The sequence below is a fragment of the Nesoenas mayeri genome (genome assembly GCF_963082525.1).
Source record: "Nesoenas mayeri genome assembly, chromosome: 1".
Classification (NCBI taxonomy): domain Eukaryota; kingdom Metazoa; phylum Chordata; class Aves; order Columbiformes; family Columbidae; genus Nesoenas; species Nesoenas mayeri.
In genome coordinates this window covers 107,482,883-107,499,590 of record NC_137541.1, presented here as the reverse complement: position 1 = coordinate 107,499,590, position 16,708 = coordinate 107,482,883, and the positions used below count along the sequence as shown (strand labels likewise).

The window sequence follows — 16,708 nt, the reverse complement described above, 5'->3', positions numbered from 1 at the left end:
CTGTCCTGGAGTTCAGTGTAAGGATGGGGTCACACTGTCAGAATAATGTGGGATGAGAGCAGTAACAGTATGAACAAGGAGTAGAATTTTCCTGAGAATTTCATAGTTTTTCATAGTTCACATATGAGATGCTGGCAATGCCTTTGAGCTAGTCCAGTGTGCCTCTATTTTTGCCATAGTCATTTATTTTGCAGCTATAAAACATGTTTCCATATGTTTTGTGAGCTATGAATTTTGAATTCTGGTGGTTACTTTTCATGCTATATGTTTTATTTAGAGGTTTAGGGACATATCTGTATCAGCAATGTGCTCATTAAAAAAAAGCCCAAGAAAGCAAAAACCCAAAGCCTGAGCACCCTGCTTGCTGAGGATGAAACTAGAGCATCTAGCCGTTTATCTGAGTTTGTGTCAGATTTGGGATTTCATTAAATGAAAAGTCCTGTACAACTTCAAAGCTAGTGCAGTGTAACCCGAGTGCAGAAACGCAGAAAGCATTTCAACCAGTGGAGGGCAGCAGTGACCAGCTGTGCAGGCCTAATGGGGTGAGCCAGGGAAACATCATTTGTGCAGTGAGGATTTCAGGGTGGTAGAGTATCCCTGTTAATTTGTCATTGCATAAGACAGTACAGCTTACTACATAATTCTGTGCAACTTGGGCTCGAGTTTAGTCAGAGGACTGGTCAAATGTCCTAGAAAAAAAATTACTTAAACCCCCTCACTTTGTACTTCTAAGTGATACAGATACTAGTCTAAGGTTATGTAAAATACAGGGTCTTGATATGCTGTGGCTTTAGATTTTAATTGTTCTCTTTTTCTCTCTCTCTCATACACATACATATCAGGAACCACCAAAGCTGCAGTCTTTCAAAATTACAAAACTCTCAACTTGATGGCTTCCAAAAGCCTATGAGGTTCATTAAGCCACCTTTCAGGAAATTTATTGGGAAACCTCATTTGGTAAGCCTAAATGTAGTTTCTGTTTTGTTTGTTCTTACATTTGTAATTAATTTTTTTGCTGCGTTGTCTGTGCTGATATAAATTTAACAATCTGTGATGTCTTGTCCTTTTAATTTTCAAGTGAGGCCTTATCTTCAGACTTTACTCAACTGTAAAACCGCTCATAATTTCACAGTTCTAGTGCTGTACTTCCTCAGATATTTGTTGAAGCATAGATTAATACAAGTGAGCTAAAACCACTCGTATGTGTAAATGCTGATACAACAAAAATAATTGTGTTTTTGCATGCCTGTGCAGTACTCTGTAACAACTTTGCTACTGTTCTTTATAACCTAACAGCAAGTTTGCCAGGGGTTTGTTCTTTTGGAAAGCTAGTTTAGATTGTATGTTGGGTGAAATCAAAACATTTTTCAGCTAGTCCAGAAATAAAGTGGTGGATTTTAGGTCGCTTATTGAACAGCAGGAACAGGTCAGACTAAGCTTCTGAACGAAATTTTAGGTTCAAAATGACTTAATGAAATCAATTCATTAAAGGGCTTTATGAAATACAAAGTTACAAACAATGTGTTTTAAGAGAAATTTATACCTAATACCGCATTTCTTCCACTTAGCGATGTGCTTCCTAAACTTTAAATTAGCCTTGTTATTGAGCATATAACCTGAGGTAAACTGGAACAGTTTGAGAAAAAGAATACTCTCCTGCATTCTAGTTGTCAGTGGCTGGAAGGGAAAGTCTGAATCTTGTCTGGTGTGTATTAGTTTCAGCAGAAATAGATTTGTAAAGTAAAATATATTACTGAAGTCCCCAAATATAAGTAATAATTGCTCATTAAGTAATATAGTAACTGCAAATTAAAGGAATTAGCTTGAAATAGAAGCTGAGCTATTGTTAGATGTGCTGAAAATTCAGGAAGGTTGCATTTTTATATCGAATAGCAAACTGCAAACATGCAGTTTTTAGAAAGTTCTGCACTGCAGTGAGGAGTTATCTGTTGAGAGCAACAGTAGCTGTGAAGGCATGCGTATTACAGATGTAAAGCATCCTAAAGAAGGAATAACTCTTCATGAAGTGAGCCATGAAAAAGCTGGCTTGCAGACAAGTGGGAAAATGAAATACTTCACTTTGCTATCCACATTTGTCAGTAAAATTAGGATTAATCAGTGCTTAACAACTGGCTCGGAGGGCTTACAGACACTTTGTGAATGTGTCTGCAGTACAGACACATTGGCACGTTTTTATTGTGTCTCCTCTTCTGTTATTGTATTTCTGTTCTTGCCTTTTGATTGTTTTTCTGCTCCCCTTGTCTCTTTTCTAATTTCTCATATGTCTAATGCTCCTGCTTGTCTAATATGCCTAATACTCAATATATAAAGTAATGTAGAAGATGGTAATCTTTTCCTGGGCAGAGCAGATCACTGATATAGTTAACTTGTACTTGAGGCAGTAAAAATAATTTGGCTGAACAAGCTCACTCCAGTAGTGTGGCACTTCCCATCACATGTAGATGTTGGGAGTCCAGTGGTGGGCTACAAAGATGGTGAGGGCTCTGGAGCATCTTTTTTATGAGGAGAGACTGAGAGAGCTGGGTCTGTTCAGCCTGGAGCAGAGAAGGCTGAGAGGGGATCTCATCAATGTTTATAAAATCTCAAGGGTGGGTGTCAAGAGGATGGGACCAGACTCTTTTCATGGTGCCCAGTGATAGGATGAGGGGCAACAGGCACAGACCGAAGCACAGGAGGTTCCATCTGAGTATGAGGAGAAACTTCTTTACTTTGAGGGTGCCAGAGCCCTGGAACAGGCTGCCCAGAGAGGCTGTGGGGTCTCCATCTCTGGAGACATTCAAAACCTGCCTGGGCACATTCCTGTGTGATCTGCTCCAGGCAAACCTGCTTTAGCAGGTGAGTTGGACTAGATGATTTCCAGAGGTTCCTTCCAACCCCAAACATTCTGTGGTTGTGTGTGTTGTGTGAGAACGTGTGGTGCTCAAAATGGCTTTCCTTGAAGGAGTTTTTCAGGTCTGGATGTGACTGGAGAACAGCTTATCCTGGTGGGCGATAGCTCAAGCTCAGTCTCCATATCTGTAAGCTGCTACCACTGCTTTAGTGTTTGTCGTGGGAGTTCAATGGAGTGGTAGCCAACTGTGATGTCAGCCACATGTATAGTTTCTGTGTTGAGTAGGTTTTCTGTAATAAATTCAGAGCTGCGTGACTGTATTTGCTACTACTTTATTTGGAAGTGTAATGTTAGAGCTGAAAGTAGCCTTAGGAGAACAAGAATGAATGAAGGTAAAGGCTGTTTGTAGCCTCTTTCTGCAAGAGAGCAAACATTTGGCATTTGCCATGTAGAGGGTTTTGTATCAGGATAGTACGGTTCAGGTGTCAACACTGCCGAGCACCTTGAAAAGTGTAAGGGCCATGACTAAAAGGAGGTGTTTGGAGACCAATGCAGTGGATTTAAGAAGTGGTTTGATGGGTCATTGATGCTGGGTTGGCCACGCCTTTTTAAATAGGAACCATCCAAAAATAAAGGATATGTTGCCAGGGTGTACTAATACATGGAAAAACTGAGGAAGAATTTGAAAAACAAGAAGAGCTAAGATAATAGTTGTTAAAAAGAAAGTAACTTTTGAGATATTTTTTTTCTGAGTCTTACAGATTCTTGGGTAGATATTGATTCAGTTGGTTTCACAGTCCAAGTAGAGCTTTCCAGTTCTTGTGGGAGGCTGTTTTTATGCTGCAGAAGAGATGTAGCAATGGCACATTGTGTTAGCAAAATAGTAAAGGTGTGAGAAAACACAGGAAAAAGTAAGCAACAGACATTTCTTACCACATTTGCTGAGGAGACTTCCACTTGTAATGGTAAAAGCAAACCCTTGGAAATCCAGAACAAAAGCTCTAACCTTCAACATTCTCTGAGGTTTGTTTGCTCGTGTTTATAGGTAAATATAAAAGTATATCAAGGAGCCAGCTTTCAAATGACAAGCACGACAGTGCCAAGGCTCAGAAAATATAGCAAGAATGACTTTTAGAAAGGATGTTTAACAAGAAAACCAGTGCAGCATCTTAATTTTTTTAAATCCTATGTTATAATTTAATTTACTGGATAAATATTTGCACATTTTCATTTTTGTCAGTAAAATTTCATCGGGGTTTTTATCACAGTTGCTTGAGGAGCTGTGTGTATCAGCATTCGTAAAAGATGGATGCTTTAAAACTAAGCCTGATGAGTAGCTCATATCTGATGCTCAGATGTTGCCTGATGTGGAAACAGGTAATGTGTTGGTGATATTAAGATGTCCTTACAGTAACTATGAGAATGGGATATTAACACCACTTTTTGCTCTCTTGTTAAATGTATGATATTAGTCATCCATTTAATTGGGTTAAAATTAAACATGAAGATGGTTTTGCCTTGGTTGTGTCCTACTTTCAGTATCCTATGATTAACCAATATGAACTTGTCAGTGCAAGGTATGAGCACCTTTTACAGAAGGGCAGTGAAGGGGAGTGTTTCTTGTGTTAATAATCAATAACTGGGGCTTGAGCTTAAACCTGAGAAGAACTTGTGCCTTGAAGATGCAGATGTCTATCCAGCCTTGATTGTAACAAATGTCCATCTAGCCTTGTACCCTATTGACAAAAAAGAGCTAAAGAGTAGAAGATCAGAACAAGTACTTCCCTCCTTTTTTTAATTTAAAACCTATGATTTAGGAAATTCCTGAAGCATGGATTGATGTATGTTTGCTTTAAGCTGTTCTAATGTTTTTGTGTCTGTGAATGTACTTGAATCTTGAGGGAGGTGGGGATAGGGAAGGGTGTATCCATAGTTAGTTGAGAAAAGCTTTCTTTTAATTCCCAAAGGTTTATTTTTAACTATAACAGGAAACTTTCTTGGTGGTTGTGGGTTTTTTTTGTTTGTGTGTGGGGGGTTTTGTTTTGTTTTGGGGGCTTTGTTTTGTTTTGTGTTTTTAATATTTTTTTTTCTCCTCTTGCTGAATTCTTGATTTTAAGGAGGAGCGTACTTCAGGGAGCTTCCTGATTTCATTATGTGTTGTATGGAGAAAGTTAATTTGATTTCATGGAGTATCTTCATATTTGTAGAATAAGAAGGGTGCTGGGAAGTTCCTGACATGCTTTTTCCTCTGTGTATTTAATTTTCCATACCTTTTTGCTTGGAAAAGCCATTTTGACTACTTTGATCTCACTTCATAAAGTCTTTCTTCCTCTCTTTTTGTTCCCCGAGTCCCCTCTTGTCAAGGCATTTTAAGAAGCTAAATAGTTGACTTGCAGGCAACAGTGTATTCTCAAAAAAAAAAACCCAAAACAACCCCAAAACCCTAGATAAATCCTAGATAAAAGTTAAATTGGATTCTATGGATTCTAACATTATTCTGTTGCATTTATAGCCTTCCCCCCCCCAATTAGTGACAGTGCTAGAAAGTGTATCCTGAAGCATTTTTACCACTGAAGAGGTTTGGTACTTTGTTAGAGAACAGAAATTCTGTAAACAGCAAAGCATGCATTTGCATTTATTATTAGATGTTAGTACACACAAAATATTTCATGAGAGTTCTCAGGTTCTTTTTAGATTGTATTTGAAGCTGTTAAAATTTCCTTTGAAAAAACAACTTCAACAACAATGGAACATTTTTGTGATTATTCAAGAATAGACTATTAAAAAAAATAATTAATTTGATTGCTAGGAGTTTGCTAGCAACTCCATTCTGTCTGCATTAGATTACTTTAATGTAGTAAATGCCAGTATGTAATATTTGCGTGAATATTTATAATCGTATGCGATGATGGAAGATAATGGTATTTTAGCTCTGTGCATCCTCTCAAGGTAGCTGTCATGGGAAATGTTGGACAGGGGCCAAAATACACAGGTAGGACAGTGGCTGGAGGGAGTGCTCTATTTTAGGCAACTGCAGCTGTTTGACTGCAGCTGTTCAGTGTGACACATAACAACTTCAACACCGCTTGTCTGTGCCTCTTGCTTTTGAAATCGTGTGTTTCTGTGGCAGGCAAGTAATCTTCAAAATGCTCTGCTGTAATATGGAATTAGAAGTAGAGTCTTCTAAGGACTGGTGTAACGTGCTGCACATCTGTTGTCTGGTTGCTGCAGTGGTGTGTACAGTAACAGTGTGTGTCTCTTCTAATATATGCTAACATGTATGATGCCCATATGCCACCCAGGGATATCCAGAGTACTAATCTTGTTGCCCTTATGCTTGACTCAAGGGATGACTGCTGTAGCAGCCTGTCTGCTGTACTCTTCTGTATGGAAAATTGAGGTGTCTGTTCTTGGGGGAGTGGGGTGGAGAACCTTGATTGGGCTGTTACCTGCTTAGGTCTCTCAGAGACTGATATTCCAGTAGGATGTGTTCTGTGGGCTGTGCCATCACTTCAGCAAGCCTGGACTCCAGGCTCTGTGCTCCTGTTACTCTGGTTCTTTCAAACAGTGTTATTGTTCAAACACTACCAGTTTGAAAGCATTGCAGTATTTCTTAGTATAAGCTGGAAATTTGTTTTCTTGAACAATTTAGTAACATTAAGCTAATAACGCTCTCTATTTTCCTACTAGAATTCTTACTATTCTTCAAAATCAAGTGATACTTATTCTCACAGACATATTAGAGGACACCTTGAAAATGCAGGACCCATTAGAAGACACTTTAAGGTACAGATCAGATTTTATCAGATGTATGTTACCTGAAATTGTGATTCAATCCTGTTGAGTTTGGTTACAGGAGACACATCTTTGAAGATTTTAAGTGCCATGAAAAATAGTGTTGTCATAGCCTAATTGTTTCCATTGAAATAATGAGAGGCTTAGCTTTTAGTAGCTAAGAGGGCAGGCAGTGGGCTGAGCAGGATTGTCCAGTATTGTATCCATGCAGTTGAAATAAATTAAATGCAAAGTTGAGAATGAGAATCGCAAACATTAGACAATGACTAGAAAGCTTGTCTATCCAAAAAAACCAAGCTGTTCAGCTTTTTTCCTTCACCTGATGAGTGTGGAAGCCTGAGCTGTTTCCTAAGACTGGGAGACAGGAATTGTATTGCTTTCAAAATTGTATTACTGTTATTTGATTAGCCCTTTCATATAGGGGTTTCTGTGGAACTAATCTCTTGTGTATACCCAGTATGCTGCTACCTATACATTAAAAAAAAAAAAACAAAAAAAACAAAACCAAAACTGTGAAGCTTTATTTTTGGGGCCTCAAGATGGTAAAAGGAAGAGACAACTGTGCTTCTTCCTGGGGTAGTGCAGTGGCTTTCTAATGCCTTTGAATTGCAAAATGTAGTATCATAGTTTCGGAAGAAAACCAAACCCCACTTTTTTTCCTTTTCTGCTGACAGTGACATGCTATGCATGGATCCAGTTAGAGCGCTTCAGATTAGAAAAGTATTAATCATATCTAGAACAATGTACACTCCTTTTCTTCTGTAAAATTACTCCTACTTAACAGGTGTGTTCTCAAGAGTAAAACAATGCACAGAATAGGAGTCATCTTTCCTGTTTTGTAGATAGTTCAAGTAAAGTTTTGATAGCTAAGTTAAGTAGCTGGCATTTTTGGATTACATGTTGAAAGGAGGGCAGTGTAGGTGTATTTGTGTGGGGGTGGTTTGGTTTTGGAGGGGGGGTGTGTTTTGGGTTTTTTTAGTGTTGTGTTTTGGTTTTTTCCCCCCTTCAGTCTAAACATAAACTGTTGGATAAAAAGGCTTTCAGGCTCTCCCACTTAGGTGTGCTTTGCCAGTCCATCTTAGTCAGATAGCTAAGCTGAAGCTAATAAAAAAATGCTAACTTCTGAAAAGTCTTTTTCCAAGCTGAAGTTAAACAAGTTTAAAGTGTCAGTCTGATATAGCTGTTCCACCATGTAAGGACATCGTAGCCTCTTTATCAGTATCCTCTCTGTATTGTCAGCCTATAGGGGATGGGGTGATCTTTAGCACTGGCTGCCATATCATTGAGCAGTGTTGGTAGTTGATGTAATATAAAGAAAATGGAAGGTTGCCTTCATTTACATGAGCCTGTGCTTCTGGAAATTATGCAAGAATGAAAATGTTAACTTAAGTTGTCATCACACATACATATGAATATTGCTGTATCTAATGATCTGTCCCATAGTGCTTTAATATTTGTAGGGAAAATAGCATATGCACTTGCATTGCAGTTTGCATATGTGTACAGCACATTTATCATTGCTATGGAAACAGCAGCACTGACTTGACTTAATTTCATCAACTTTTTTTTTTTTTCAAATTTAATTTCCTCCTGAATAATATAGAGGGCTTTTCCCTCCCATGCTGCTGCTGAAACCTGCTCAGGAAGGTGATTTGACTATCTTTATATTCAGCAGACTTTATTGGCTGATTATTTTAAAAAAACCCCAAACACACAAACAATAAAAACCCCACTAAAACTACACAGAATCCCATTCCCTGCCAATCCTCTCTGCCAAAAACAAACAAACAAAACCCAAACAACAAACCCCACCATGTTTCTTCTTGGCATAGAAAATAGGGGCATTTTAACTTAATAAGCACAAAAGACAGTCTATTTAGAATATAAAAAAAAAAAAATATGGTCTTGAAGTATGTTAAACTTGGAAAAAATATTTTAGAACAGCAGTGTTTATAAAGGATCTGGAGAAATATTATAAAATTTAAAAGGTCTTTTTTTTGTGATGACACTCTGCAGTGAATCACTAAGTCAGCCTTTAAGTGTGTACACACATGGTAATCTTTAGAACTAAACTTCATTGACTGTTTAACACAGCTCAGTGTATGAATGGCTGTGGTAGGTTCACCCCAGCCAACAGCTGAGCACCACATAGCTGCTTGCCCACTTTCCTCTTAGTTCCCCTTGTCCCCCAGCATGATGGGGGAGAGAATACAGAGAACAAAAATCAGAAACTCATGGCTTGAGATGAAGATCGTTTAAGGAAAGAGGAAGGAAACAGTGATGCAAAAGCAGTTACCACCTCCCACAAACTGACTGATGCTCAGCTGGTCCCCAGGCAATGGTTACCTGTTTTCAAGTGCCCTCCCCTCAGTTTCTGTTGCTGAGGTTCTGTGGTGGAATATCCTGTTGCTTAGCTTGGCTCAGCTGTCCTGGCTGTGTCCCCTCCCAGCTTCTTGCCCACCCTTGGCCTACTTGCAGAGCAGGGAAGGTGAAAAGGCCTTGGTGCTGTGCAGGTGCTGCTCAGCAACAGCCAAAACACTGGTGTGTTATCAGTGCTGTTTTAGTCCCAAATCCAAAATACAGCACCCTGCTGGCTGCTGTGAAAAAATTAACTCCATCCTAGCCAGAATCAGTGCAATGGCATGTATTTGCTCATATAGGAAGTATTTCTGAGATTGAGGCCATTGGTTCATAGGCATCATCATTAGTGTTATTTATTAAAGAGTCTGAATGTAAAACTAGATGTCACTTTAGCTTCTGGTCTAAAGCAAGAAAAAGAAATCTGCTATTGATGTTTTCCACACACCTTAGATTACCTCATTTTGCTTTAAGCTATGTGTCTGCAGTGCCTACATACCAACTCTGTCAATTTTGTCTACAGCTGATTCTGGTCTACATTAATAATACCACTATTCCCCTCCCTCCTCACTTGTGGAACATGCAGATACTTGAGCTGAAACTTTTAAGCTGTGTGTAATCTTGTTTTCAGTATCTTGTACCTTCTTCCTTTCTGTTACTTGGCCTGCTCCTTTGCTTGTTGTCATACAAATGCAGTGGCAGAGCACTAAGGCCACTGATGTCAGAGTGGAGAACCATACCATCTGTGGGGGAAATGGGAACTTCTAGCTGTGTTCAGGGGCTTAAGGCAGCATTAAAAATGCCCTTCAGTTTTCCCTGTGGTAGACATATACCTCTTAAAGAATTGACTTGCATTTAGTTGTATCGTGCCTTGATTCTGATACTTTTCAGGGAAGGGTTTAGCATTTAATAACGTTCTGCAAGGTCCACTGCCTACAAACACCATAAGAGTAAATGCTGGGGGACTGGTGGGGCAAACTTCTCAGTTACCACATATAGTAGGTGGGTGAAGTGATTTGGGACGTAACAAACCCTCTGCATTTGCATAAAGGAACTTCTGTTCTGTACAGTCCTTTCTCAGCTGTTCATCAGCCACACAGTGGAAAAACCTGGTACCAAATGTATTGCAACCTCAGAGCATGTGATTTGTCTTGAAGTGATCCTTGCTCTGTCACAAGGAAACCCAGTTTGCCGAAAGAACTGGGTCATGCTGAACACATTTTGTTCTCTCCTACCCTTTAAAAGGGTTTGTAAAAGATAACAAGGATTTTACATGGTCAGGATGTTTTCCTCTTTTTTAGCTGGAAAGCCATTGTTTGTTTAAATTTGGGAGAGGGAGAACCTTTAATGATGAATGTATACAGAAATGCTTTCTGTCTGGACCATGTTGGAAAACGTAAAACAGCAGTACTGGAAAACTAAGAGAAATTATAATAAGCAGGGTTTTTCTTACTCTAAACATTTTTACAGCACATTTTGTTGGAGGTCTGAGTGCTCAGGAATTAAAACATTATACAACTTTTAATGGCTGTTGTCTGTGGTGATCTTGCTGTATGTTTATAATGCCATTAACCTTTAAGCCTATTGTTACCTCTGTGGCCTCTGCTTCTGGTCCCACACTAGGTTAGTTTACAGTATTGCTGTCTGCAGGTGACAAAGCCACAGAGCAATGTTCATACTGTAAGGTCTTTAAACTATAGGAAAAATATATTTACTGACTTCTGTTTAGTATGATTTTTTTCTAGACTCACCATGTGTGCCCACTGCAGGCCTTACATCACTGAATTTATTAGCAACAGTGAGATGTCTTCAACTTTTTGTTGATGCTGGTTTGCTGTCAGTAAAATTTGGGAAAAAAAAAAACAACCAACCCAGAAGTTAATGTTGTATAATAATGTTTACTTTTTTCTATGAGGAAGATAATTTTGGATGTTTTAAACAATAAATACACTATAGCAATTCTTTCAGCTGTGTGGTAGCTAGTGGTCTGAGGAATATTAAATGAGAAATAAAGGAAGAGGCTCTGCACTTGCAAATGCATGCTTCTGTTGTTCAGTACTACAAGTTTTACGTCTGTGTAATTGTAAATATAAACTATTGAGTTTTGGTGCCCTCATTTTGCATTTTTTTTTTCCCCCTCCCTCCCCCCACCTTTACAGAGCAACTTTGCAGATGGCCGTTTGCAATCCCATTATAAGTCGGGCTTAGTACAGAAGGGTTTATATATTCAGGCTAAGTACCAGCGGTTACGTTCTGTTGGTGTAAGGGGATTTACCACTAATAAATTCAGAGATGGATTTTTGAGGAAAGAAAAGGTAAGTTGGCTTAATTTATTTCTCACTAAGCCATTAAAACATATGAATATTCATATGATCCATTCCAATTTTTAAATCCCCATGGAATAATTTGGATGGGATTTTCTGGAATATTGGCTCTTTGCACTTTACAGGCAAACTTGATTCTGCATTCCTATTTCCTCCATGTTTATTCCATGGAAACTCTGAAACTTGCTTTGGGTAATTGCAAATCAAAGGCAGCCTCTGAAATTCTACAGTGGCCTCTGTTTCATTATTCTGTCCTTGAGCTCAGTTGATCACTTTTCCTATTGATAGGAACTGCAGAAGACCTTTTGAACTGTATAAAATGTTACAGCTTTTGTGAGAATCAGTAGTTAAAACATTCTAAATCCTTTATTAGGATTGATCAAGTATGATCAAAGTAGTATGAGGTTACTTGTGACATATGAGAATTGAAATAGACAACATACACAGCCCCTTGCAGTTCAGTGTTCCTGTGTGAATTCTTGTTTGTTTTGTAATTGTGTCCACCTAGCTACAAGTAAATACGCTTGCATAGGCATTTGTAGTTGGATTAGAGTTCAGTTCTTAGAACACAGAAGCACAGGTTCTTAGAGCTGTTTTCAAAAAATCCTCAAGTTTACAGTACGATGGGCGGAAAAAGGAAAAAAAAAAATCACACCAAAACACAAAAAATTGAGGGGAAAAAGCACGCAAGAAAGAAAACTAAGTGCTTTGGGGAAATATGTTGTTTGTTACGGAAGTATACTGGGAAATACCTTTTATGTTGGCAAGGACTCTAAGAAGTATGATCTCCGAAGGCTAAATTGAATGGGAATTAGTGGAAAATAGATGGAGAAGGTGTTTTTTCCAAAAACTATGACCTTGTAAAATGGGGATAGAAGTGCCATAGTTTTAAGTGAGCTTTTCCCCAATAATTTCCAATGCTCTTCTATAATTGGATATTCAGGTTCTTGTCTGGAACCTATAAAGCACATTTAAGACAATCTGGCTGCTGGAGATTGACTTGAATTAGAGAAGCATAATAAGATCTGAATACTGATTTTTAGGCCCAATGAAGAGTTTAAGTATCTTTGAGTTAAAGTGAAATAAATCCTAAAGTATGAATAATCCTGAAGAATAAGCCATTTTCTTAACAACATACTGATTGCTGGTTGGCTAATTCTTAAAAACCAAAACTATTCCTCAGATTCTAGCATTTCCCATATTTTGCCTACTGTAATGATTGAACTTGTTTTTGAGATGTGTTAAACATCTTTATTTCACCCTTTTGAAATAATTATGCATATGCATGCTTTAAGGTATCTTTGAAGTTTTGCTGTTTCAATGCATAATTGAAAGAATCTTGTATGTTACATTCTATAGTAATACAGTACTTTTGAAAGTTTGGAGGCTTTTTTCCACTGTTACAACTTGAGAGTAATGATTTTTTTTTTTTTCTGCTCTGTAGGGAAATATAAATATGGCAACGGAAACCTGAACTGAGCTGTGATCCTGAAGTTGAAACACACAACACAGCGAAGGGAGCATCTGTTCATTTTTTGACACCTTTGTCAAGACTTAAAATAGGATAAAGGAACTAACTCTGTAACTTTCTTGATTAAAAATAACTTTATTTTTCAGTAGTGGAATGCTGCAGAACTTTTTACGGTTTTAATAATTGCTTTTAAAGTACAGTATTCAACTGAAACGTTGTAGTATGTACTTTTAGTTCATTTTGCGTACCAGTCTCAAGTAAAGAAGTCATTGAAGGTGGTCTTATTTATTGAATACTTGTTCTCTGAGCATGATGTTACAGATGGAACTCGAGTTGTTACATCCAGAGGTTTATATGTTGAAAGTGTATTGCTTATGTAATAAAAAAAGGAAAAAAAAAAGTGCCTGAATTGTTTGGTAATAGCACATTAGCTCAGGATTTTCCAAGTAATGACCTTTTAGGTTACGCAATAGATTTTACATCTCTGTTCAATCATTTCCATAAAACAGTATTTTGTATTACTTTAGTTTAATCTACTTGGTTTTCTGATGTGTATATACATTTGTAAATTGTTAGAATGTTGGGACAACTTTCAGTATTTGATTAAAATGAATGGTAACGGGCAGGTATGTAATGTACTGTAGCAGTAGCTGATAACTGCACTGAAAGCATGCTTGGGGCTGTTAGAGGATTAGTTGGTCTGTATTCAAAATTATTCTGTCTCATTTTGGTGTATGACACTCTTGACCAAGCCACATGTTCTCTAATCTTTTTTGTTGTAAGTGACTTGGTGGTTTCCTGGATTCTGAAATTGGGGTCTGAAATATTTAATTGCAAGAAAAACAAAGTTTTTATAAGCATGTCTCCTAACAAAGCTGTTCATAATTGAAACTGCTTTAAATGCAGATAGCTTGTAATTTTCTTCAAAACTCCAGTAATTCACTGAAGCTTACTGTACTGCAATATTGTTATGCTGTATGCAAAACTACTAGCAAGAGATTTTCCAAGCAGCTATAAACAATATTGTGCTTATTTCCTGTTTATAGCCTTTGCCTTAATATATAATAGGGTTGTGTGTATGTATTACAGAGTTGTTTGGACTTCTTATTGCAGGTAAATTAAAGATGCATAGCAAGTAGTTTTCAGAGATGTTTTAATTTCAGAAAAAAGTTGTTCACAATATCCACAACATTTGCAGGCTAATGTATTTCTGTCATTTCCAAGACAGTGTTAGCTATATGGAATGCAGGCTAGTCTCTGTTGTGGATTGTAGATCAGAATTCTAATACTGGGTAGAGGTATGTTCAGAGGAAAGGAAATCTGGTTTTTGGGGTGGAAAGTCAGGATGTGATTGCTGCATGCTTTTTTTGTAATGTTTTTTTCCACAGTGCTTTCAGTAGAGAGACTATTTGAAAGTGTGGGTATGGCTCAGAACACCTAAATAGCATTTACTTAAGATCTTCAGATTCTGAGGGGTGCGGCTTAGTGTTCATAGGGAGTAGGCAGGCAGGTGGTTTGCCATGTTCATTGATGTTATGGTCATTCAACAATGACACCAGATGGCTTGTTTCTAAAACTCAGATTTTCGGTTTAAATAAGTCATTAATGATTCAGCTAGTTTTTCAGTAACTTTGTGCATACACAAAATGGGAAGCTAAAGGAAAGAAGCACCCTGGTCAAATAGAGTCAGGTAACTTTGTGCAGGTAAGAAAATATTTATTAATGCTTATGCTGTCTGTGATGAATCTGGCAAAATCATCCCATGTAGATTTACTGGGAGATGAAAATAAGGAATTGGAAGAACAGGTTGAGTCAACCCAAAGAAAAAGCAGTTGCAGTTGAGGAGCCTGCTGGCAGGAGTGCTGCATGTACCCTTTCAGATGAGGACAGGTTTACCATCAAGCTGACAAGCTGTTCACACTGCTCCTGAATGTGCTAAAGCACTGTAAAACATGTAAGAAGTGAAACCATGTAAGATATAGGACAAACTACTGAAGCTATATTGTCTTATTCAACAGGATACTACTGTTTTCTGTAAGCTTCCTGCAGTGTTCTTGTTAAAGCCTGGAAGAGAACTCATTGTTGAGCAAATGGGGAAAATGGATACATGAAGAAACTTCTGACACAGCAGTTTTGCTAACACTGTTCAGAAGTAATGCTGAAGTAGTCAGACTTCAGTGAGTTAATGCTGCTTTACCCAGGTTTAGAAGCGTGACTAGCTCCTCTGATTTTATGCTTTTGTATTTTAACTGTACATGACTAGGTATCTCTAATTTGGTTTGTACTTCAACAGTTTAGCCTTTTTTATTTCTACAGCTGTCAGCAACATATTACAAACAGGCTTTTTTGGACATGTTCACTGACTTTTTCTTTACCCACTTGCCTACCCTTGGCATCAAGATGAATGTCATTTGATGAACTTCAGTCACTGTTTGAGTTGCCTTAGCTTTTACTTAAGGTAATAACACTGACTGGGATCACATTTTTTACTGATAACTAATTTAGGATTCTGTAATGGTAAAACTTTCTGTATTTTATAAAATTGATACAGAAATTGAATTCTGTGACTGGCTTTGGTGCTGGAGGCATCTACTCTGTGCTGGTATCTGGTATGAGACATTGCTGTGTAGATTTATCTTTGAGAATTACAGACACTTGTTTTATAAACTCATACACAACTCAGCTTATTTATTCTAGCACAGAAGAGTTCTGTTGTACTGGAATATAATGTTTGGTTGAGAACAATGTATTGTAAGTTACTGACTGGGTGGTGAAGGCACAAGATTAAGTAGAAGAAAGGTCAATTTACTTGAAAAACTTGGTGCCTTTCTGTATTGTGACTGCATTGTAGAAAACACTTGTGCAAAGACTTAAGTAATATCCTGGTTATTGCATTTTTTCCAATGGGAGCATGGGCTGATAATGCTTCTTAAAATAACCACTTCAAATATGTGTGTAAGCCTCACCCTCAGAAAGAAAAGTTTCTCTTGTATTAGGGAAGTCTGTCACTGCATTTGCATTGCAAGGGCAAGTTAAAAATGTGATTGTGTAAGAGCTTTTTAACTTTGTTTTATACTTTGAAAATATAAATGTGAAATGCTTTTCTTTTGGTTAACTTGAAAATACTGTTAAATGCTCATGCGATTCTCAGTTGTTCACTTGTGAAATTATTTTGGTTTTAATTGCTATCCAAAATGCAATGGGTTTAATATGACTAGAGTCTTCCTTATAAGTGTTTGAAATAATAAGTTGTTGTGATTTTAGCATTTATATTGCTGATCCCTTTAATCTTTACATAGAGTAGTTAGAATCTTAATTTTAAACTTTGATATTGAGTTCACAAGGTTAACAAAATTCTGGGGCTAGCAAGAAGCAACACATTGCAGGGCTTCTACAAGCCTGCCTTAACTCTAATAATTGCTTACATGTTTAAAATCACCTTACCTGATAGATTTAGATGGTCTTGAGACCTGGACATAACTGTCCTAACTCAGGTAACTGACAGCAGAGGATGGGAGTAAATTCAGCTGATTGCTGGTTGTGGTAATGGTTTACCTGCTGCCTTCTCTCCCAGGGCCTCAGAGTGAAATGCTGAATTTTCTTTATATGAACTTAGTTGCTTTAAAAACAAAACAAACCCCAATATTACACTTATGTGGCATTAAAAAAGGCAGGGTTCTCAAAATTTGCTTGTTATGCATTGTAAGGTCATTTTTCTGTCTTGAAAATGGATAGTGAGAGCTGCTTGGAGAAGATAATTACAGATTATAGCAAAGAGAGACTTGATTTCTCACTATTCATTGTAGAAGACTGTAGATCTTTAACTTCCCTGCTTCCTGAAAGGATCTTTTCCCATGCTGTGTAGAAACATGCCTCTTGCCTTTCTTTAAGCATCTGAACAGCCATCTA

At 37.7% G+C, this 16,708-nt stretch overlaps 1 protein-coding gene across 9 annotated transcripts in view; it reads left to right on the top strand.

Moving 5' to 3' along the window:
• Positions 1 to 13,476, top strand: part of BCLAF3 (BCLAF1 and THRAP3 family member 3) — a 30,829-nt gene extending 17,353 nt beyond the window's left edge. For 6 of the 9 annotated variants that reach the window (XM_080363591.1, XM_080363589.1, XM_080363590.1 and 3 more), the window contains 4 exons: positions 843 to 957; positions 6,542 to 6,637; positions 11,164 to 11,319; positions 12,773 to 13,476. In XM_080363591.1, the coding sequence (XP_080219717.1) occupies positions 843 to 957; positions 6,542 to 6,637; positions 11,164 to 11,319; positions 12,773 to 12,802 (397 nt within the window). In that variant the 3' untranslated portion in view covers positions 12,803 to 13,476. The remainder of the gene's footprint in view (positions 1 to 842; positions 958 to 6,541; positions 6,638 to 11,163; positions 11,320 to 12,772) is intronic. The other 3 variants (XM_080363593.1, XM_080363594.1, XM_080363595.1) reach the window with 3 other exon arrangements.
• Positions 13,477 to 16,708: the final 3,232 nt, after the last annotated feature.